Below are 23,597 nucleotides of genomic sequence, written 5' to 3'. Positions count from 1 at the left end.
GGAATGCCACATTAATCTTTTTAGAATCACAAATTAGGTTCCCAGATCCCTCCCTAATCACCGTAATGATTTGTGGGGCACTCCTCTTTCTGGCAAGGTATGCTAAGTATTTGCTTGGCTTGTCACCATGCTCAGATAACCTTTGCTTTGCAAAAGCCAGCTCCTTCTTTGTGTCTGCATGAGCATGGAATTTAGTGCAGACTGCAGCGCTATAATCCTCTGTAGTTTGACCAACGACGGACTGTCAAAGTAAGTAGGCCTTTTCGGTTGCCTTCAGCCGTGCTTCAAGGAGACGTCTCGTGGCTGCTCACCCTCCTGCTGCTTCCTACTGGTGGAATATGAAATAATTAACCCCCTAGCATAGGCTTTGGCAGTTTCCCAGAGAACGGATGAGCTATCAACGTAGCCTATGTTGATGTCTAGGAACGCCCAAAATTCCCAAGAGAAATACTCCACAAACTTACCATCCCATGAGAATAAAGGGATCCAATCGCCAGTACCTTGAACCCACTGTAACGTCCTTAATCTTGACCATAAGGTACACCGGAGCATGATCAGAGATGGTAATGTTACCAAACGTACAAGATGCCACCACATCCAGAGTTATCGCAGGGGTCAGAAAAAATCAATCCTCGTGTGACATCTGTGCGGATTGGAGAAAAACGTGAAATCTCTACCTGGCAATGCCTCCAGACGTCCACCAACCCTAATTCCCCTCACAGACCCACTAACTGTTTAGTTTGTACAGAGGGTATTGAGGGACCTTTGGGCAACCTGTCTACTGTGGGGTCCATGAGACATTTAAAATCTCCCCCTATAATGATGTGCCGGGACTCGAGACTTATCAGTTTAGAAAAAGCATCTACCAAAAATGTAACAGGATGAGCTGGGGTCAATAAGCATTTAAAACATGGTATTCTTCCCCATTTATCAAGGCTTTAAGAATTAAACCTCCTGTATGTGTCTTTAGCACATTCCAACAATTTAAATGGGAGATCTTTCCTAACCAATATAGCCACTGCCCTACTTTTGGTATTAAATGATGAAAAATAAACCCGGTCAAAGCCATTCTACTGTAATTTCAGATGCTCCTTATCATCCAAATGTGTCTCCTGTAACAAAGCATTATCCACCTTCTTTCTAAGACTCAAGAGTACCTTCTTCCTCTTAATTGGTGAGTGACTTCCTTTGATATTCCAGGTAGATCATTTAATCAAGTCATTAGCCATCATCTTCTGCAATTACATTTAAATTACAGAGAGGAGGAACCCGAACCACAAACTGCTGAGCCTTAGTGTCACATGATCCACCAAATATAAAAACTACATAAAGTAAAACCACTACATTTAAAAAACCTACAAAATTATTAAAAATGAAAAACAACAAAAACCAGAGAACAAACCAACATATAATGCACCAACAGTGCTGAGTAGGGGAACTCAACCCAGAGGGGGCAACTATCCATCCCGAACTGCCCATAAGTAGGCATCTAACCATCTCAACCACCTCCACTTCTCCCAGCTAGAGACGCACCGCAAATACAAGCTGAAAATAATAAACATCCCATAGAATATCGATATGAATTTTGAAAATTTTTATTATAAAAAAGGGGGAAATAAATACCTCACCTATCCTTTAGTATATCCTAACTTAGAAGTTGAAAATGTATATCTTAATCACTGCCATAGTTTGAACCAAATTATCAATAGAGGAAAAAAAAAGAAAAATAAAGCTCCAACTGGACTTCCTCCATGTCTTTTACAGAATGATAAACACACACCCAAAGAACACTATTTATACATACTACAATGGTTCAAATTAGCTTAGTTGTTCACAAAGTCTCTTGCCTTCTCCGATGTGTCAAAGAAATGCAAGGATCCACCTAAGGTGATCAGAAGCACTGCCGCATTTCACAGGGAGTACTGAATCCCAAGCTCCCTCGGTCTTCTCTTGACACCGTTGTAAGATTTTCATTTCTGGATCACTGCCGCTGAAAAGTCCTGAAAAAACATGATCTTAGAGCCATCGTAAATTAGGGCCTTCAGATCCTTCCCTTGGAGTCTGGAAACCTCCATGACTCTCTCCTTACCCTGGTAATGATGGAACCACACCAGGAGAGGATGAGGTTGTTGACCCAGACCGGATCTCCACGCTGCGACCTGGTGAGCCCTCTCTATTTTCAATGCTCTCATGCCAGCCTCGAAGTCAAGGAATTTCAGGAGCCAATCTTCAACAAATTCTGCAGGCTGCTCACCTTCCTTACCCTCAGGCAGACCGATGATCTGAATGTTTTTTCTCCTGCCCCTGTTTTCAAGATCATCCACTTGGTCACGTAAATTACGAACCTGCGTCTTCAGGACTTGGATCTCATCCTCGCATGAACTGGCATCAGCTTCCACCACTCTGACCCTGTGCTCCACCTCACCTGAACTCTTCTCCAGGTCTCCCAGCTACTGCACATGCTTCTGCAGCATGAGAGAGACTGGAGCCAGCTTTTCTTCAATCTATTTCCCCAACATCTCACGAGATTTCGAGAACTAGTTAACCAGGTCCTGGTGAGTAATCGGATCCGAGACCTGGTTTCAGATGCTTCTCCTCCCTTTTTTGGCATTTCTGGATGGCTGAAAATACAGGTAAGTTAATTTTTAGACATTTCTTGGGACTCCACAATCTTTCCGGAATCCCAAGAAATCCTGATAACCTGGGTTGGGCGGGTTAAAGGACCGTCCTGTTCCTGCTGTGATGTGAACCTCTGCAGTGTGATCTTCTCAGATCGCCGCCATCTTAGATCCCCCGGCAGCTGCAATCTTAAAGAACAGTGAGCACTGCTCTTTTGACTACTGACTGAAAAATCCATGCTTATGCTATTTGAAATGTTATTACTGTTGAATATTTATAAACTGTACTGATAATTAATGTGAATACTTTTCTTTCTTTACAGAAAAGATTGAACACAACAGGTTATTATGCAAAAGGTACTGCTTTAATGTAATAGCTGAATGTTTATTTGTGATTTAAATCTAAAATACTCTTTCTCAATCTTACTGTTTCAATTTTTTCCCATTCTAAGCTATATTATTATAAATCAAACTCTGACTTTCTCATGAGCATTTTCTGCATAGGCTTTGTTCTGTGTGTGCTGAGAAGAAGACATTTTCTTTCTTATTCTGTAGAGAAAGTTGCACAAAGTAGAATATTATGCCATCTGAGAGAAATTAGCACAATACCTGAGAAATAAGTGATTCATTTGGTATAATCATCTTTAAAAAATGATAAACATGGCAAAATTCCTGACCCTGTTCCAGGATTTCCAGTTTTCAGATTTGCTGTTTAAGGGTTTCTACAAGGTGGCTTTTTGGAGCAGCTTGTAGTGGAGCCCACTCGGGAACAGGCAATACTGGATTTAGTGTTGTGCAATGAGGCAGACTTGATAAGGGAGCTTCAGGTAAAGAAACTGTTAGGAGGCAGTGATCAAAGTATTATTGAATTTACTCTGCTATTTGAGAAGGAGAAGATAGAATCAGAGGATGCGATATTACAGCTGAATAAAGGCAACAACAGAGGCATGAGGGAAGAGCTGGGTAGAATTGACTGGGAGAGGAGCCTAGCAGGAAAGACAGTGGAGCTGAGTACGGTGGCCATCATCAAGGAAAAGATGCTAGAAAAACTGAATGGCTTGAAAGTGGATAAATCACCTGGACCAGATGGACTACACCCCAGAGTTCTAAGAGAGATAGCTCAAGAGATAGTGAAGGTATTAGTGGTGATCTTTTAGAAATTGCTAGAATCAGGAAGGGTCCCAGAAAGATTAGAAAATTGCCAATGTGACACCTCTGTTTAAGCAGGAAGTACAGCAAAAGAGGTAAAACTCTAGTCCAATTTAGCCTAACCTTGGTTGTATGTAAGATCCTGGAATCCATTATGAAGGATGAGATTTCTAAATACTTGAAGTATATGGTAAAATTGGGCAAAACCTGCATGGTTTCATCAAGGGGAATTCAGGCTTGATAAATCTTCCAGAATTCTTTGAGGAAGTAATGAGCAGGTTATACCAAGAAGAGCCTACCTGGACTTCAAGAAGGCCTTTGACAAGCTGCCGCACAGGAGACTGCAGAGTAAGATAATGGCCCATGATTTTAGAGGCAAGGTGCTTGCATGGATAGAAACATGGCTGTCTAGCAGAAAGCAGAGAGTGAGAATAAAAGGATTCTTCTCAGGATGGTAGCTAGTGGTGTTCTGCAAGGGGCAGTGTTGGGACCACAACTTTTCACTTTATACCTTATTGATCTAGATGTGGGAACTGAGGGCATTCTGGCCAAGTTTGCAGATGATGCAAAGATAGGTAGAGGGGCAGGTAGCATTGAGGACACAGGCAGGCTGCAGAAGGATTTGGACAGTTGTGGGCAAAGAAGTGGCAGATGGAATACAACATGGGAAAATGTGAGGTCATGCACTTTGGTACGAACAATAGGGGATGAACAATTTTCTAAATGGAGAGAAAATTCAGAAGTCTGAAGTGCAAAGAGACTGGGAGTTCTAGTCCAGGATATTCTCATTGCAGATTGAGTCAATAGTTCGGAAGGAAATGCAACGATAGCATTTACTTTGAGAGGACTTGAATATAAAAGCAGGGATGTACTTCTGAGTCTCTATAAGGCTCTGGTCAGACATATTTGAAGTATTGTGCGCAGTTTTGGGCCCTATACCATAGGAAGGATGTACTGACTCTGAGGCATGTTCAGAGGACAGTCACGAGAATGGTCCCAGGAATGAAAACCTTAACATATGAAGAACATTTGAGAACTCTGGGTCTATACTCGATAGAGTTTAGAAAGATGAGAGGAGATCTACTTGAAACATACAGAACATTCAATAGCCTGAACAGAGTAGATGTTAGGAAAATGTTTCCATTGGTAGGAGAGATCATAGGACATAGCCTTTGAGTAAAGGGAAGACCTTTTAGAATAGAGATAAGGAGAAACATCTTCAGCCAGAGACTTTGGATCTATGGAATTCATTGCCAGAGAAGGCTGTGGAGTCCAGGTCATTGAGTATATTTAAGACTGAGATAAATAGGTTCTTGAGTGTCAAGGAGATCAAGGGTTATGGGAAGAAGGCAGGAGAATGGGGTTGAGAAACTTATCAGGTCAGGCAGCATCCAAGGAACAGGAAATTCGATGTTTCGGGCCGGAGCCCTTCATCAGAATGAGGAGAGGGTGTCAGGCAGGCTAAAATAAAAGGTAGGGAGGAGGGACTTGGGGGAGGGGCGATGGAGATGTGATAGGTGGAAGGAGGTGAGGGTGATAGGCCGGAGTGGGGTGGGGGCGGAGAGGTCAGGAAGAGGATTGCAGGTTAGGAGGGCGGTGCTGAGTTCAAGGGAATCGACTGAGACAAGGTGGGGGGAGGGGAAATGAGGAAACTGGAGAAATCTGAGTTCATCCCTTGTGGTTGGAGGGTTCCTAGGCGGAAGATGAGGCGCTCTTCCTCCAACCGTCGTGTTGTCATGTTCTGGCGATGGAGGGGTCCAAGGACCTGCATGTCTTCGGTGGAGTGGGAGGGAGAGTTAAAGTGTTGAGCCACGGGGTGGTTGGGTTGGTTGGTCTGGGCGTCCCAGAAGTGTTCCCTGAAGCGTTCTGCAAGTAGGCGGCCCATCTCCCCAATATAGAGGAGGCCACATCGGGTGCAGCAGATGCAATAGATGATGTGTGTGGAGGTGCAGGTGAATTTGTGGCGGATATGGAAGGATCCCTTGGGGCCTTGGAGAGAAGTAAGGGAGGAGGTGTGGGCGCAAGTTTTGCATTTCCTACAGTTGCAGGGGAAGGTGCCGGGAGTGGAGGTTGGGTTGGTGGGGGGTGTGGACCTGACGAGGGAGTCACGAAGGGAGTGGTCTTTGCGGAACGCTGGTAGGGGAGGGGAGGGAAGGGAAATATATCCCTGGTGATGGGGTCTGTTTGGAGTTGGTGGAAATGACGGCAGATGATACGCTGTATACGGAGGTAAAACTCCATCCCATATTCCCAATTCCTTCGTCTCCGCCGCATCTGCTCCCAGGAGGACCAGTTCCAATACCATACAGCCCAGATGGCCGCCTCCTTCAAGGACCGCAGATTCCCCGCAGATGTGATCGACGATGCCCTCCACCGCATCTCCTCCACTTCCCGCTCCTCCGCCCTTGAGCCCCGCCCCTCCAACCACCACCAAGACAGAACCCCACTGGTTCTCACCTACCACCCCACCAACCTCCGTATACAGCGTATCATCTGCCGTCATTTCCGCCAACTCCAAACGGACCCCACCACCAGGGATATATTTCCCTCCCCTCCCCTATCAGCGTTCCGCAAAGACCACTCCCTTCGTGACTCCCTCGTCAGGTCCACACCCCCCACCAACCCAACCTCCACTCCCGGCACCTTCCCCTGCAACTGCAGCAAATGCAAAACTTGCGCCCACACCTCCTCCCTTACTTCTCTCCAAGGCCCCAAGGGATCCTTCCATATCCGCCACAAATTCACCTGCACCTCCACACACATCATCTATTGCATCCGCTGCACCCGATGTGGCCTCCTCTATATTAGGGAGACGGGCCGCCTACTTGCAGAACGCTTCAGGGAACACCTCTGGGATGCCTGGACCAACCAACCCAACCACCCCGTGGCTCAACACTTTAACTCTCCCTCCCACTCCACCGAAGACATGCAGGTCCTTGGACTCCTCCATCGCCAGAACATGACAACACGACGGTTGGAGGAAGAGCGCCTCATCTTCCGCCTAGGAACCCTCCAACCACAAGGGATGAACTCAGATTTCTCCAGTTTCCTCATTTCCCCTCCCCCCACCTTGTCTCAGTCGATTCCCTTGAACTCAACATCGCCCTCCTAACCTGCAATCCTCTTCCTGACCTCTCCACCCCCACCCCACTCCGGCCTATCACCCTCACCTTGACCTCCTTCCACCTATCACATCTCCATCGCCCCTCCCCCAAGTCCCTCCTCCCTACCTTTTACTTTAGCCTGCCTGACACCCTCTCCTCATTCCTGATGAAGGGCTCCGGCCCGAAACGTCAAATTTCCTGTTCCTTGGATGCTGCCTGACCTGCTGTGCTTTAACCAGCAACACATTTTCAGCTCTGATCTCCAGCATCTGCAGACCTCACTTTTTACACTGAGAAACTTATCAGCCTTGATTGAATGGTGGAGCAGACTCAAAGGGCTGAATGGCCTAATTTCTGCTCCTGGATCTTATAGTGCAGGCTGGTTGAGTTCACAAACCATGCTGTTTTCCAAACATTGCAGGGATATGCATGGCTTACTTGTCTTCAATTTTCTGTAATCACCAAAATGTGCAGCTCTCTCAGCTGCTTAGTTTTATTATTTTATGTCTTTTTTTATTTCTTGTAGTTGGCTCAATTGATAAAATGGAACATGTTCGGTTCAGTGATCCTATATCAGTTGCAACAGAACCCTCTTCCTATTCAGATATGTTAAGCTATAAATTACCTAAAGAAGAATTAATGGGTATCTACAGACAGCTCCAATCCCAAGGAAAGGTAAGTGTGAAAAAAATAAATGAAAAAACATATTTTATATTGTGCATGAATTCTATTTTCTTTCTTATCTGGAGTCGAAAAATATGGTCTTGTGATGTAGTAGTAGTAGTAGTGGCCCTGCTTTAGGCAAGAAGGTTCAAGTCCCACATCAAGATGGCCACAATGGTGTCATAAAATGCTCAAACAGGTTAGTAATTTGCAAGTTTGTAGCTCAGGTTGAAGTTCTAGATGTAAGTTTGCTCACTGAGCTGGAAGGTTCGTTTTCAGACGTGTCGTCACCATACTAGGTAACATCAGTGAGTTTTTAGTTATTTTAAACCAAAGGATACTACATTGAGAAAGCTAATGCATTACTTGCAGATACTGACACTTCCCAACAGGTGGCGATAGACCCAATCCCACAATTAGAGAACAGAATCAAAAAACTTCAGAAATCTGGAGAACTAAATAAGACAGACTTCCAAAAAAGGAAACCAGACAGATCCAACACACCACGCTTCTACAGATTCCCCAAAATTCACATACCAGGAACCCCCCCCCTCTCAGAGCCATAGTCTTGCTACTTAGAACACCAACGTACAGCTTAGCCAAGGAGCTACACTAAAGACTAAAACACTTAGTAGAAGACTCGCACCACTCCATTCATTCCACCCAAGTATTCCTGAACACCATCAAAAACCTCAAGATAAAAGACGATGAAATAATGGTCTCCTTTGACATAACAGCCCTGTTCACATCCATCAACATTAACCTGGCCAAGGAAACCGTGATTGCACTATTAGAAGAACCAAAGACACATACACCAAACACCACCAACTTCTTCAGCAAGGACAACATCATCAAACTAGTGGACCTATGCTTTACCACTCACTTCACTTTCAGTAACAAAACCTACAGACAAGCCAACAGAACACCCATGGGATCTCTGATATCAGGATTCTTAGCAGAGGCAATAATGCAGAGACTCGAACAAAAAGTTCTGCGAACTGTCCAACCCAAACTAGATCTGATACGTTTGTCATCGCTAAACAAAATAAATTAGAGGAAACCTTCAAGACCATCAATAATATTCCTTATTGGCATAAAATTCACTAAAGAGATGGAAAACAACAAAAAAACTGCCATTCCTAGATGTCATAGTAGGGCGAACAGCCAATGGGGAACTTCAAACCAGTGTCTACAGGAAAACAATACATACGGACCAAATACTGAACTACAGAAGCAATCATCCCAACCCCCACAAATGAAGATGCATTAGAACATTTTTTTCAATAAGCCAACATACATTGCGGCACAGAGGAACAATGGAGAGCAGAGAAAAATCACTTATACAGCTTATTCAAAGAAAATTGGTGCCAATGAACATTGTCCGCTGATTTCTCAGCAACAAAAGCAAACAGGTAGACAAAATGCACCCAGAAACCCTAGCCACTCTTCCTTACATCAAATACATCTCGGAAATGACTACCAGACTACTCTGACCTCTTGGCATCATGACAGCCCACAAACCCACCAATACACTAGAACAGCAGCTAGTGAACTTGAAAGACCCCATACAGACAACATGCAAAACTTATGTCATTTACAAAATACCTTGCAAGAACTGTAACGAACACTACATTGGACAAACTGGCAGAAAACTAGCCACCAGGATACATGAACATCAACTAGCCACAAAAAGACATGACCCACTCTCAATAATATCCTTACATATGGATGGTGAATGACATCACTTTGACACATTCATCCTTGGGCAGGCAAAACAAAGACATGTACGAGATTATTAGAAGCATGGCATTCCAACTGGTACTGTATTAACAAATACATTGACTTTGACCCCACTTACCATCCTCTGAGAAAAAGGACAGGAAATAACATCACCAACCTAAAGAAGCCTAAGCATCCAAATAGAAAGCGAGTCACTAATACCAGTGCTTCACCAGAGGCTCATTGATGATGTTACCTATTATGGTGAGGAAACGTCTGAAAATGGACCTTCAACCTTAGCGAGCAAACTTGCATCCAGGTTGGTAATTTATTTAGAAAAACCTTCACTGACACATTCTTAGGTTTTTGCTGAATTGTGGTAACTTGGGAATCCTTGCAAAATGATGGACATGACAAAATTCCAAAATTGCTGACCCAATTCCAGGATTTCCAATTTTCAGATTTGCAGGCTGGGTGAGTTCACAAGCCATCAGGCTGTACTTCAGACATTGCAGGGATAGGCATGTCCTACACGTCTTCAATTTTTCTGTAGTCAGGCCAGCTTTTTAAAGAATTATGATCCATGGCATCTTGGGTTTGTCGTTAATCGTGGTCTGCAGAGAGAAATCGTTTGAGAGTTAGGTTCAAAAGGTCCTCCTCATGCCCCATGATACCAGACAATGCTTCCTCACTCACCATCCCATGGCCTTTCAATTCCCTTATCAAACTGTGGTACTTGCCCAGCTCTTTATGGCCTCTCAGGTCCCCTGTGCCAGACTATGCCCTACAAATATAATTCATATCTCTATGACAAACTATGGCATTACCCCCTTCCCCATTAAAATAATTCATACCTCCTAGACCAAGTTTTGGTATCAAGTTCCATAGCGTCTCATGTCTGCCCCATGCCAAACAATAAGATATCCAGGATCATTCATTTATAATACGTTCTAAACCCATGACCACAACCGTATATAAGGACAGCAGATGCATGGAGTGCACCACCCACAAGTTGCCCTCCAAGGTACACACCATCCTAGCCAGTTAGTATATCACTTCCCAACAGCATTGTACCACATGAACTGAAACAATTCAAGTAGGTGGTTTACCACCACATTCTCAAGTGAGTTTAGATATGGGAAATAAATTCTCCTCCTGAATTGTTCTCAATCTGTAAAAGAAATAAATTCACACTGTTCAGATGGAAAGAACCCTATAGTTATACTAAAATCAGAGCATGTTACTTAAATGGTGACAGATTGGAAAATGTTAATATACACAGGGACTTGGGTGTCTTTCTACACCCATCACTAAAGCAAGCATGCTGATGCTGCTGCGTAGTTAGGAAGGCAGATGGTAGATATTTTAATCAACCTGTTCAAACATGTTACAAAACACCTCTGGAACAGGTAGGACTTAACTCAGGCTTCTGGTTCACCACTGCATCACAAGAACCATTAATATATTGGCATTCAATGCAGCAGAGTTTGAATACAGGGAGCAAGGACATCTCTCTGCAGCTATGTTGGACCTTAAGACCACAACTGGAGAATTGTGTACAATCTTGGTCTGCTCGTCTAAGTAAAGATAAACTTGACATGTTGGAATGCAGTGATGGTTCACCAGACTGATTCCTGTGATGGCAGATTTATCATATGATGAGAGATTGGGTTAATTGGGTCTGTAGTCACTGGAGTTAAGAATGAGAGAGGATCTGATTGAAATATAAAATTCTGACAGGGTCAGACAGATTGGATGCAAGCATGATGGTTCCCTTAGTTCAGGTTACGGAATAAGGAATCAAAAATTTCCGGCCACAGTAGACTATTTCACACTGAGATGCAGAGAGGTTTCTTCACTTGGTGATAAATTTGTGGAATTCTCTAAAGCAGAAGGTTGTGGAGATCAAGTCACTGAATATGTTGAAGAAATAAATAGGTATATAGATAGAGTACAGGGGCATGACATAGAGCTGAAGAATCTGCCATGTTCTTGTTGAGTGGTAGAGCACATTTGGTGTTCTGGATCGTTACAGCTGCACCTATTTTCTGTTTCCTAATGAAAATAAAATTTTAAAAAACATTTCTGAATAAAAAGGAAGGGGATAGCCTTTTACTTTTTACACATAAATAGATGTATTAAGCATTCAAATACTTTCAGAATTGCAAGTACCTGAAACCACCTTGTGTGAATAAGCATCATACAATTATTATAGATCTGAGGCACAGGTCAGTCAATTGTGCAATGAATTCCATAGGGGTTCAGCTATTTCAATAGTTTTAGTGGATTTCTGGGCTCTCAGCCAAACTTTATGTAGGGGTGAGGGTGAAAAGGCCTTGCAGTTTTCATTGAGACTGGGTGTTGTGGAAATTAAATCGACTCGACTGAAATGCTAGCAAGAGCAAAGAAAAAGTTTATTTTGAAACTGCAGGGTTGACCCAATACATTTGGCAAAACTGCTCATGTAAGGGGTGCCTAACGACTTTCACATACTCTCTTTATTCTAAATTTGGCTTATCCTTATCACACCTCAAGGCCAAGAGCTTGGAACATTCAAGCTTCTTTTCATATTAGATTAGATTACTTATATGGAGTTGTTTTTCTCATTCCTTGACTGCTGATATGGTTTAGATCATATAGTTTAGATCAGAGTGGTGCCAGAAAAGCACAGCAGGTCAGGCAGTATCCGAGGAGCAGGGAAATCGACGTTTTGGGCAAAAGCCGTTCATCAGGAATGATATGCTGATATGGTAGCTTATTGTCCTTGTGAGACTACTGTGATTCTAGTTTAACTTTACATTTTTTTCCTGACTTTTGCTTTTTCTATCTGCCTGCAAGACTTTGAGTTTCTGAGAAGGCTTGACAGAATAGATGCTGAGAGGATATTCCCTCTTGTGAGGGAAACTAGAACTAGAGGGTACAGTTTAAAAATATAAGGATTTCCTGTTTAAGGTGGAGAAAAGGAGGATTTTCTTCGCTTAGAGGATTATGAGTCAGTGGAATACTCTTCCCTGGAGAATAATACAGATTGTATCATTGAGTAAATTACTTATGTTCGTGTTTATAGATTTTTGATTTGACAAGGGTGTCAGGAGTTGTGAGGGACATTGGAGTGAAGGCCACAATTGGATTAGCCATGATTTTGTTGAAAGGCAAAAATGGTTTGTGGGTTTGGTGGTCTGTTCTTACTCCTATGTTTTTATGAACCCCTTTCACCATCCTCATACTTCAATTTGTCACCTAATTGGAATGCATGGTGGCTAGATATCACTACCGAGAACACGCTGACATTTGCTCTATCTAGTTTCTTCTGATTTTGTCAGCCCTCTGCTGCACTGTTTTGGTAATTCAGATGGTTTTTACATCTGACATCTTTTAAACAAATTATCCAGACAGAGGTGATTCATCACCCTTAATGATAATCTGGATACTAGCCAGTGTTATGTTTGGGACAAAATAAGAGATTTTTTTCCATAGTGGTCTTTTATACTGTATATACATACTTATTTTCATTTATGGTGATCAATCTAATTCTGTCTTTAGACAATTGAATTTTTACAACAAGCTTTATTGAGAGTTGAAACCGAAAAGGTACAACAAATGCAAAAAATTCGATCATTAGAAGGTAAAGCTTTTAAAAACTTCTTACTTTTAATCTTAGCTTGCTTTTTAAAATGCAATATGAATTCTAAGTTACCAATTTTCTCTGATATAGAGGACATTCGACGATTACAGAGTAAAACTGAAGAAAGATGTTTGGATTTCCAATTGGAGAGGAAAATGGAGGAATGGCGGAGAGGGATGTCAAATGAAATTTACAGCTTGCGAGAGCAAGTACAACGTGTGGATGGGAGATTTAGTCAAGGGAAAATCACAATTTCTAGTCTAATGCAAGAAGTGCAGCAAAGGTAGGAACTAATTAAAATAATCCTTATTGCTTTTCAGGCCTTGGTGGTCCTGTATTAAAGTGATTTTTTGTTTAGATTTCATGCTTTTATTTAAAGCCATTGATAAAACAATGAGGGTGATACCATGTGCCAAAAAAAACTCTAAACTTAGTTTTTTAATAGTATTTTGAGTTTTATTTCATTAGCACTGATTGGACAGGAGAAATCAAGTTTTGATCTATATCTAAGGAAACTAATCATTGCTGCATTTCTATTCTCATTGCGGGCATGTAAATAATATTAAATATAGTGTTGTCACTTAGCGCAGTTTTTTGTTATTCATTAATGGGTTGAGGATGTCACTGGTTAGCCCAGCATTTATTGTCCATCCCTAATTGCCCAGAGGGGAGTCAACCATATTGCTGTGGGTCTGGAGTCACATGTAGGCCAGACTAGGTAAGGATGGCAGTTTCCTTCCCTGAAGAACATTATTGAACCAGGTGGGTTTTCCCCAACAATCGACAATGAAACAATCGACAATGATTGTCATTAGACTCTTTATTCTATATTTTTGTTGAATTCAAATTCCACCATCTGCCATGGCAGGATTTGAACATGACCTGCGTCTCTGGATTACGAGTCCAGCGATAATACCACTAGGCCATCACCTCTCCCTAGTTGAATTAAACTTGAATTAAAGCTATTTTTCAAAAACTATACTAAAATCAAGGAGCCTACTCTAATTACTCTACCCCGATAACATGTGTTGACAATTCGCATATAATCCATTTGAAGCATATTTTAATCAAATGTTTCATTCACAGCAAAAAAGATCTGTGCGAAGAACATGACTCACTTCGAAGAGAGATTGATCATTTGAAGCATAAAATACGTAAGTGCATGCTTTAATGGATTGTTAAGTTTTGATGTCAGTAGACTAGATTAGCTGCATTTTCAATTTTATTTTTTCTTCTTTTGACAAGAGTTGAATGGATCTGTTTGCCATAAATATTTAAGTATTTTGAGATATTTGTATTTTCTTTCCATCTTCTTCAAATTTAATGAGATGGAGATGCTGGTGTTGGATTGGGGTGGACAAAGTTAAAAATCACACAACACCAGGTTATAGTCCAACAGGTTTATGTGAAAGTATTAACTTTCGGAGCACTGCTCCTTCTTCAGGTAGCTATGGAGCAGGATCATAAGACACAGAATTTATAACAAAAGCAAATTTATTGCAGTGTCATGCATGCAAGTGATATGATATATTGAGCAAACCTAGATTGCTGTTAAGTCTTTCATCTTTTATAATGGGTTGCTGGTTTTGGTTCATAAATATGTAAATCTCAGAGCTTCTTTCAAGTCACATTCTCAAGATAGCTTAACCTTTTTATAAAAACTCTTATGCTATCTTAAGATATTATGCCTTACTACATACTTCACAATTGTGATAGTTGAACCTTTTCTGTACATAGCATATTGAGGGGAATGTGCAATGTTGCAAAGAGTTCAGGGAGGGTTATATACCAATGTCATACAGTTACCAAGTACATTGTTCATGATTTTGACCACTATGGTTTCAGTCCTACGGGTAGAAGAAAATTGAGACTGAATGGATTTGAATAGAAGTTATTGAAGAACTGAACTTTGGAAGCAGAAGCTATAAGTTGATTGACAGAGAGAGGATGGCTCAAATGTGGCTTATTGAAGAGGATTTGTTAAAATTGTATGGAACGAGACTGGGCAAAATGCAACAGAGGATGCCATTAAAATTGTCAGTGACCGGTAGGGCTAGGGAAGATATGAAGAAAGCACCAAGGAGGCAGCAAGTAGATTTGAGAGAGAGAAATTCAATGTGGGTGAAGCAAATGATAGAGAAACTGCAAAAGTTCACTTGACCTTGTACGAAAGTCAGGATTGGAACGTATAAAGTCCATGAACTTTTTACACAATATTTGAAGTAAAAGTGGGAAAGGTTGAGAGGGGTATGGGGAAGCACTTTTCAATAAATGATTATAAAAGGAAGAACAAATTAATTTGCATTAATATAGCATCTTTCATGACCTAATTATATCCCAAAGCATCTTATAGCTTATGAAGTACTTTTTGAAGTATCCTTGCTGATGTATAATCTTCAGTAAGCATATTAGGAGGAGTAGATTGTCAAATGGACAGCATAATTAAAGCTCGGCATCATCCAGATTTAGTAGTGAGCAATAAAAGCATTATTATAGGCTCCAAATAGAAGAATGTTGATAGGTGATTATGCAGGTTCGTTAGGATGGTACCTGGTTTGAGAACACAGAATTACAAGCAAAGATGTCATAGTTTACATTTCACTAATGCAAACAATGTTCAAAGCATGACCACCTGGCGCATTAGGTTTAGACTGTTGAGACCACTTGCATTTTTAATGTAACATTTTACCATGGTCTCATTTCATCACTATTCAGTGTCAATAGATTTGTATGGTCCTATTAAGAAACTTAAGTCCTACTAATGATATTATTGTGCAGTTTTTTTCATATGTGACATTTTAAAAACAAAATATTTCACCATGTACAGCCATTCTCTGGTGTTCCAGACACAGACACTTGATTTGACGTGATAGTAAGCTGTATTTTTAAAGAGAATCAGATTTTGATGATTCTTTTTCTTAAATGCCATTCAGCTGGATATACAATGACATATTCTTTAGTTCAGACTTCTATTATCTAATAAGTATTATGAATTCATAATGAATTTGCACTGTATTTATTAGGGAGACAAGAGGATGAACTACTGAATCATATTTCTGATACAAGAGAACTTAAGCAATCACAGGAGAAAAGTAGTAAGGTAGATCTTTAATCTTAAGAATGTTTTCTGTGAAATGCTTTGTTTTGCACTCTGTATGTTAATACTAGTCTTGCACAGGCATAAGTAGAACTCTTCACTTACATGAACGAGATTTGTTTAAAGACTTTTTAATGACGTATACTGTTGTAATTCCATTAGGGATCACTAACTTTTTTTGTCTGAAGTAGAGATTGCAAATACTAGGAAAATAAAGTCACAAGATTGAATATTTTTGAGCAAGTCAAACTAACCTTTATAAAACTAAAGTAAAACAATCTATAGTATATATACGGATACACTAACATTCAGGATTATCATGACATAAATGAGGTCAGAGAATCTGTGGCTAAACAGCCTCAGATTACTCCTTTGACCATTTAAAGAGCAAAGACAGATCCTGACATTGTGGGTTCAAAAATCTCATTAAAACCCTTTTTTTTGTTTGCAAGGCATTAAAGTTCTTTAATTTTCAAGATGTGATTTTGAGAACACCCTCAAAAGTGATCCTTTCAAGGACTGTCACAATGTCTGCGTATATCCTAGTAATTTAATTTCTTCTTGCAAATTTGCTTCCACAGATTTTCAAGGCTGTGCTCCAGCACCTACTCACCTGTACAATTCCAGCTCTTCTATAGACAGCAAGTTTTGAGAAGATGTGTAGCTCAGGTTGATGTTCTGGATGTAAGTTTGCTCACTGAGTTTGAAGGTTCATTTTAAGATGTTTCGTCACCCTACTAGGTAACATCATCAGTGAGAGTCGGGGGAAGCACTGGCATAAGTAACCCACTTTCGGTTGATGTGTTGAGGTTTCCAGATGTTGGTGGTGTCATTTCCTGTTCTTTTTCTCAGAGGCTGGTAAATTGGGTCCAAGTCAATGTGTTTGTTGAGAGTTCCAGTTAAAATGCCATGCGTCTGGGAATTCTCGTGTGTGTCTGTTTGGCTTGTCCTAGGATGGATGTGTTGTCCCAGTTGAAGTGGTGTGCTTACTCATCTGAATGTAGGGATACTAGTGAGAGTCATATCCTTTTGTGGCTAATTGATGTTGATGTATCCTGCCTGTTTGTCCAATGTAGTGTTTCATACAGTTCTTGCAAAGTATTTTGTAAATGACATTAGTTTTGCTTGTTGTCTGTATGGAGTCTTTCAAGTTCACTGGCTGCTGTTTGAGTGTGTTGGTGGGTTTGTGGGCGACCATAATGCCAAGAGGTCTGAGTAGTCTGGCAGTCATTTCCAAGATATCTTTGATTTAGGGTTTATTGGCACGTTTTGTATGCATGTTTTGGTTTATTGCTGAGAAATCAACAGACTGTGTTCATTGGGTACCTGTTCTCTTTGAATGAGCTGTATAAGTGATTTTCTTCTGTTCTTCATAGTTCCTCCTTGCTGCAGTGTGTTATTGTTTATTTGAAATAATGTTCTAATGCAGCTTATAAGGGTTGGGATGATTGCTTCTGTAGTTCAGTATTTGGTCATTATGTGTTGTTTTCATGTAGACACTAGTTTGAAGTTCCCCATTGGCTGTTCGCTCTACTATGACATCTAGCAATAGCAGTTCCTTGTTGTATTCCTCCTCTTTAGTGAATTTTATGCTAGTAAGGGACTCCATTTACCAACCTGTGAGAAAAAGAACTAGAAATGACACCACAGGAGATGACATCACCAACCCAAGAAAATCTAAACACACAAATGGAAAGTAGGTTACTAACAGCAGTGTTTCATGGAGGCTCACTGATGATGTTACCTAGTATAAGGAGACAAAATGTCTGAAAACACACTTTCCAGCTCAGCAAGCAAACTTAGATGCAGATCTTCTATAGACAGCTAGTTTCACTAAGTTGATGCTACTCTTAGGGTTTCTGAGCTCTAACATTTCTCAGCAGTACCATGTACTGTTAATGTACTTCTGTCACCCACCTGTGACTGCACTGAACTATCAATGGCTTTCGGAGACTGCTTCTGCCTTAATTGGCTGGAGTCTCATTTGGCGGTTGCCATGCTGCAGGGGTCGGTTTTGTTTTCCTCTATTACTCTTCTGGAGATTTCTCTCAGGGCTACTTTTCAGTTTAGAGGCGATACTTGTAGTTCTCGTAACTTCTTTATTAGGTGATGCACTCATGCATTAACATTATCTGGTGTATTTTTGTTGGCATATTTGATAATTGAACTCTCTTAGAATAAATCATGAGGGTCCTCAATCATCGCTACTCTCTAAAACCTAGCCATAAAACGCAATCAAAGCATTAATTTCCAAGATACCTTTAATACTAACTTATGCCTGTTTTTTTAAAAATATAACTGATATTATTATTCACAAGGGCATCATCACGAGCATGGACTGGTGAGGCCACGGCTACGTCATTGCTTTTGTCTCTAACGCAATCACTGCTGAGTAACTTGCACTATCTGAGATGCTTTGATTTGGTAACAGGTAAATACAAATATTTATGAAATAAACCAGGGGCAGCACGGTGGCACAGTGGTTAGCACTGCTGTCTCACAGTGCCAGAGACCTGCCTTCACTTCCTGCCTTAGGCAACTGTCTGTGTGGAATTTGCACATTCTCTCCTTGTCTGCGTGGGTTTCCTCCAGATGCTCCGGTTTCCTCCCACGATCCAAAGATTGTGCAGGTTAGGTGAATTGGCCATGCTAAATTGCCTGTAGGTGAAGGTGAATGGTTCTGGGTGGGTTGCTTTTCGGAGAGTCGATGTGGACTTGTTGGGTCAAAGGGCCTGTTTCCACACTGTAAGTAATCTAATCTGATCTAATCTATTCAGATTAGTATTCTTTCTTTTCAAGTCCTCAATCTACTCACTCGTGCTCTCTCTTTCCCCCCTCCCCACTTCAGCTCTTTTTCCCCCTCTTGCAGCTCCTATTTCCCTCTCTTGCAACCTCTGACCTCTCTCTTGCAGCCCCTCTCCCACTCTTTCAGACATCCTCCTACTCTCTCTCTTTTCAAACTGCCTCATTGCTTTCTTTTCCCTCCCTCTACAAACTCCCTCCTTTTGTTGGTGCCTCCTCTCCTGAAACCCCTTTCACACTTCTTTGCAGCTCTTCACGTTTTTTCCTCTAGCCACCCTGCACCCCCTTCCCCACCCCCGCCTCTTATTTGTAAATCCTTTCTCCCTCCCTTTGCAGCCCCTTTGAGAGCATTGGCAGTTGTCCAGGATGCTAGTTCTCCTTTTTTTTTGCCACCAAGCTGTTTCGAATTTAACGTATCTTTTTCAATCCAACATATTGAGTGACACTGATTAAGGTAATTCAACTTCCAGAACCAATTTGTTCCAAACTCCACTCAGAAATATGTGGTGCAGAATACCCATTAGCAGGTCATCCTAAAAAAGGTGCATAAGATCTGAAAAGAAACATGTACATTTAAATCATTCAAAGTCTTGTAGAATCATTACAGCACTGAAGGACTGCTCCTCAGATGCTGCCTGAACTGCTGTGCTCTTCCAGTACAACTTATCCAGAACAGCACTGAAGGAGACCATTCAACTGATTGTGTCCATTTTTCCCTTCCCATGGAGCAATTCATATATTTCCACTCCTTCACCCTTCCTCCATATCCCTGAACATTCCTCTTCTTCAGATATTTTGAATATTTAGAAGGTGTAAAAAGATTTACGGCACAGAAGACCAATCTGCCTGTCATGTCTGTGCCAAAATGAGCCAGCCTAATTCTATGATAGAGCAATACGTCCATGTCCCTGAAGGTTAAGGGACTTCAGCAGCATGTTTGGAGACCTTTCAAATAAGGTGAGTCTTTCTGCCTCCACTACCCACTCAGGTAGTAAGTTCCAGACATCTATCAACTCTGGGTAACTCTCCAATTCTTCTATCAGTCTGTTCACCCTAGTTGCTGACCCCTCTGTTAGGGAAATTATGACATTTTCATACGTTCTATCTAGGACCCTTTCAAATTTGTACATTTCAGCTGAATTCGTAGAAAGTCCAAATGGCTTTATGTGTGGGAAATCATGTCTCACAAACTTGATTGAGTTTTTTTGAAGAAGTAACAAAAAGATTGATGAGGGCAGAGCAGTAGATATGATCTATATGGACTTCAGTAAGGCATTCCCCATGGGACACTGATTAGTAAGGTTAGATCTCATGCAATACAGGGAGATCTAGCCATTTGAATACAGAACTGGCTCAAAGGTAGAAGACAGAGGGTGGTGGTGGAGGGTTGTTTTTCAGACTGGAGGCCTGTGACCAGTGGAGTGCCACAAGGATCGGTGCTGGGCCCTCTACTTTTTTGTCATTTACATAAATGATTTGGATGCGAGCATAAGAGGTACAGTTAGCAAGTTTGCAGCTGACACCAAAATTGGAGGTGTAGTGGACAGCGAAGAGGGTTGCCTTAGATTACAACAGGATCAGGACCAGATGGGCCAATAAGCTGAGAAGTGGCAGATAGAGTTTAATTTAGGTAAAGGTGCTGCATTTTGGGAAAAAAAATCTTAGCAGGACTTATACACTTAATAGTAAGGTCCTAGGGAGTGTTGCAGAACAAAGAGCCCTTGGAGTGCAGGTGCATAGCTCCTTGAAAGTGGAGTCGCAGGTAGATAGGATAGTGAAGAAGGCGTTTGGTATGCTTTCCTTTATTGGTCAGAGTATTGAGTACAGGAGTTGGGAGGTCATGTTGCGGCTGTACAGGACATTGGTTAGGCCACTGTTGGAATATGCGTGCAATTCCGGTCTCCTTCCTATCGGAAAGATGTTGTGAAACTTGAAAAGGTTCAGAAAATATTTACAAGGATGTTGCCAGGATTGGAGGATCTGAGCTACAGGGAGAGGCTGAACAGGCTGAGGCTGTTTTTCCTGGAGCGTCGGAGGTTGAGGGGTGACCTTATAGAGATTTACAAAACTATGAGGGGCATGGATAGGATAAATAGGCAAAGTCTTTTCCCTGGGGTGGGGGACTCCAGAACTAGAGGGCATAGGTTTAGGGTGAGAGGGGAAAGATACAAAAGAGACCTAAGGAACAACTTTTTCATGCAGAGGAATGTATGGAATGAGCTGCCAGAGGAAGTGGTGGAGGATTGTACAAAACATTTAAAAGGCATCTGGATGGGTATATGAGTAGGATGGGTTTGGAGGGATATGGGCCAGGTGTTGGCAGGTGGGACTAGATTGGGTTGGGATATCTGGTCGGCATGGACGGTTGGACTAAAGGATCTGTTTCCGTGCTGTACATCTCTATGACAACATAAATCCCCTGAGTGGACCAGAGTAACAGACCCAATCAGGGAGCCCTTGCTAACATACAGAAGAGGGTGATTGTCTCTTACAGAAAACAGCTATTTCAGTTAGCATTGATTGTAATAAAAGGCTCTGGCCCAAGCCTGAGCAGGCAAAATTGTTTCGGAGAGATTCACCTAGATTGGCTCAACATTTTTCAAATCAAAAATGGCTGCCTGAGTGAAATCCTAACTAAATACCCGGAAATCTTCCTCAAAAGTCTAAGGACTACATGTAGAGTGGTGCTAGAAAAGCACAGGAGGTCAGGAGCATCCGTGGAGCAGGAAAATCGACCTTTTGGGCAAAAGCCTTTTGATTTTCCTGCTTAACTAATCTAATCTTGACTCTGATCTCTAGCATCAGCGGTCCTCACTTTCGCCACATTACATATTGACCAGGAAGCAATTCCATGATTCCACAAGGCCCACCCTGTGTAATTTGACTTACAGGCAAAAGGAGAAGCAGAAATCAGAAAGCTGGAAAGTGAAAGAATCATGGACTAATCCAATTCTCAGAATGGTCAGCACCAGTTGTACTGACTTTTGAAGCCTGATGGGTGGGTTTGCCTTTGTGGAAATTTTAAACAAATACTAACTCTTCACTTCTGGTTATTTGATTTGATTTATTGTTGTCAAATGTACTGAGGTACAGTGGAAATCTTGTTTTACATGCTCGACAGACAGATCATGGAATACAAAATGCACCAGGTAGCAGAATAGAGTGTTACAGCTGCAGAAAGGGTGCAGAGAGAGATCAACGTTAACATTTAAGAGATCCATGCAAAAGTCTGAAAACAACAACAGTGAATCGGATTCCTGTGAGTGTGGCATTGACGATCCGGTGTGTGTTCTCTATTTCTGTGTTTTTAATGATTACAAAGGTGTCATCCACCTATCTGACCCAGAGTTTGGGTTGAATTTGCAATAAGACTGTTTGTTCTAATCTTTGCATTACCACTTCTGCTATGCGTCCAGAGATGGGTGAGCCCATGGGTGTGCCGTTGATTTGTTCATATATGAACATTCACAGGAATCAGATTCATTAGAGAGGAAGGAAAGGACAACCAACTCCCATTCCTAGACGTGATGGTACAGAGAACACCAAACGGAGAATTCACCACAAAGGTATACAGGAAAGTCACACACACAGACCAAGTCCTAAACTACGAAAGCAACCACCCCAACATACACAAAAGAAGTTGCATCAAGACACTATTCAAAAGGGCCAAAACACGCTGCAGTACACCAGAATTGCAAAAAGAGGAAGAAAAACACCTATACAATGTATTCACCAAAAATGGATACCTGCGCAATTTCATCAACAGATGCCTGAGGGGAAGACAACAGAACGAGGACATGCCGCAACCCAAAGGACTAGCCACACTACCATACATCAAGAGCATTTCCGAACTGACAGCCAGACTACTGTGACCACTAGGACTCATAATAGCACACAAACCAACAGCCACTCTCAGACAACAACTCACCAGAATGAAGGAACCGATACCCAGCATGAGCAAAACCAATGTAGTGTACAAAATCCCATGCAAGGACTGCACAAAACACTACATAGGACAAACAGGAAGACAGCTAATGATTCACATCCATGAACAACAACTAGCCACAAAACAACACGACCAGCTATCCTTAGTAGCCACACACGCAGATGACAAGCAACATGAATTCAACTGGGACCACACTACTATTATAGGACAAGCCAAACAGAGAACAGCCAGGGAATTCCTAGAGGCATGGCACTCATCCACAGATCCAATCAATAAGCACATCGACCTGGACCCAATATACCGATCACTGCAGCGGACTGCTGGAACTGACAACCAGAAGCGGCAGATTCAAACCACTACAAATGCTGGAGGAAGGATCACAGAAGTGCTTCACAGGAGGCTCTCAAGCACTGAGGATGTCACCTAGACAGTGGACGAAACGTCTGCAACACATTCCCAGCTCGGCGAACAGAACCACAAAACCGAGAAATTAGCATTACATGCCAATGACCTTGAGCAAGTTCATCCACCTGAAACACATAACCCTGCTTTTCTCTACATAGGTACAGCCTGACCTACGATTTCAATTTTTTTTGTGTTTAATTAGGTTTTCAGTATGTACAGAGTTTTGCTTTTGGTAATATAGAAAAGAAATTGGAAGCTTAATTGTTTTTATTCAGTATTTCTTAATGTTGGAGAACTGTGCTCAATGTTGATTACAATGATTACTATTCAAATAAAGTTGTGCTTACTTATGTCATTTTTTTGCTAAACCTTGTGAAAACTAAAATCCTATGCCATTGCTGAGAAAGTGCACTATTATAGCTGCTGTCATTTAGACAAGGGTGAAGCCCCGTTTAGCATCTTTCAGATC

General features: G+C 41.6%; 1 protein-coding gene across 2 annotated transcripts in view; it reads left to right on the top strand.

Annotated features, from left to right (window-relative positions):
- The window catches only part of LOC132819115 (rho-associated protein kinase 2-like), a 56,284-nt gene that overhangs the window by 10,605 nt on the left and 22,082 nt on the right, over positions 1–23,597 (top strand). For both annotated transcript variants that reach the window (XM_060830499.1, XM_060830498.1), the window contains exons 3-8: positions 2,942–2,975; positions 7,398–7,546; positions 12,797–12,878; positions 12,969–13,161; positions 13,965–14,032; positions 15,902–15,978. In XM_060830499.1, the coding sequence (XP_060686482.1) occupies positions 2,942–2,975; positions 7,398–7,546; positions 12,797–12,878; positions 12,969–13,161; positions 13,965–14,032; positions 15,902–15,978 (603 nt within the window). The remainder of the gene's footprint in view (positions 1–2,941; positions 2,976–7,397; positions 7,547–12,796; positions 12,879–12,968; positions 13,162–13,964; positions 14,033–15,901; positions 15,979–23,597) is intronic.

Source organism: Hemiscyllium ocellatum, chromosome 9 (assembly GCF_020745735.1).
Source record: "Hemiscyllium ocellatum isolate sHemOce1 chromosome 9, sHemOce1.pat.X.cur, whole genome shotgun sequence".
Classification (NCBI taxonomy): Eukaryota; Metazoa; Chordata; class Chondrichthyes; order Orectolobiformes; family Hemiscylliidae; genus Hemiscyllium; species Hemiscyllium ocellatum.
This window is presented reverse-complemented; position numbering and strand designations above follow the sequence as displayed.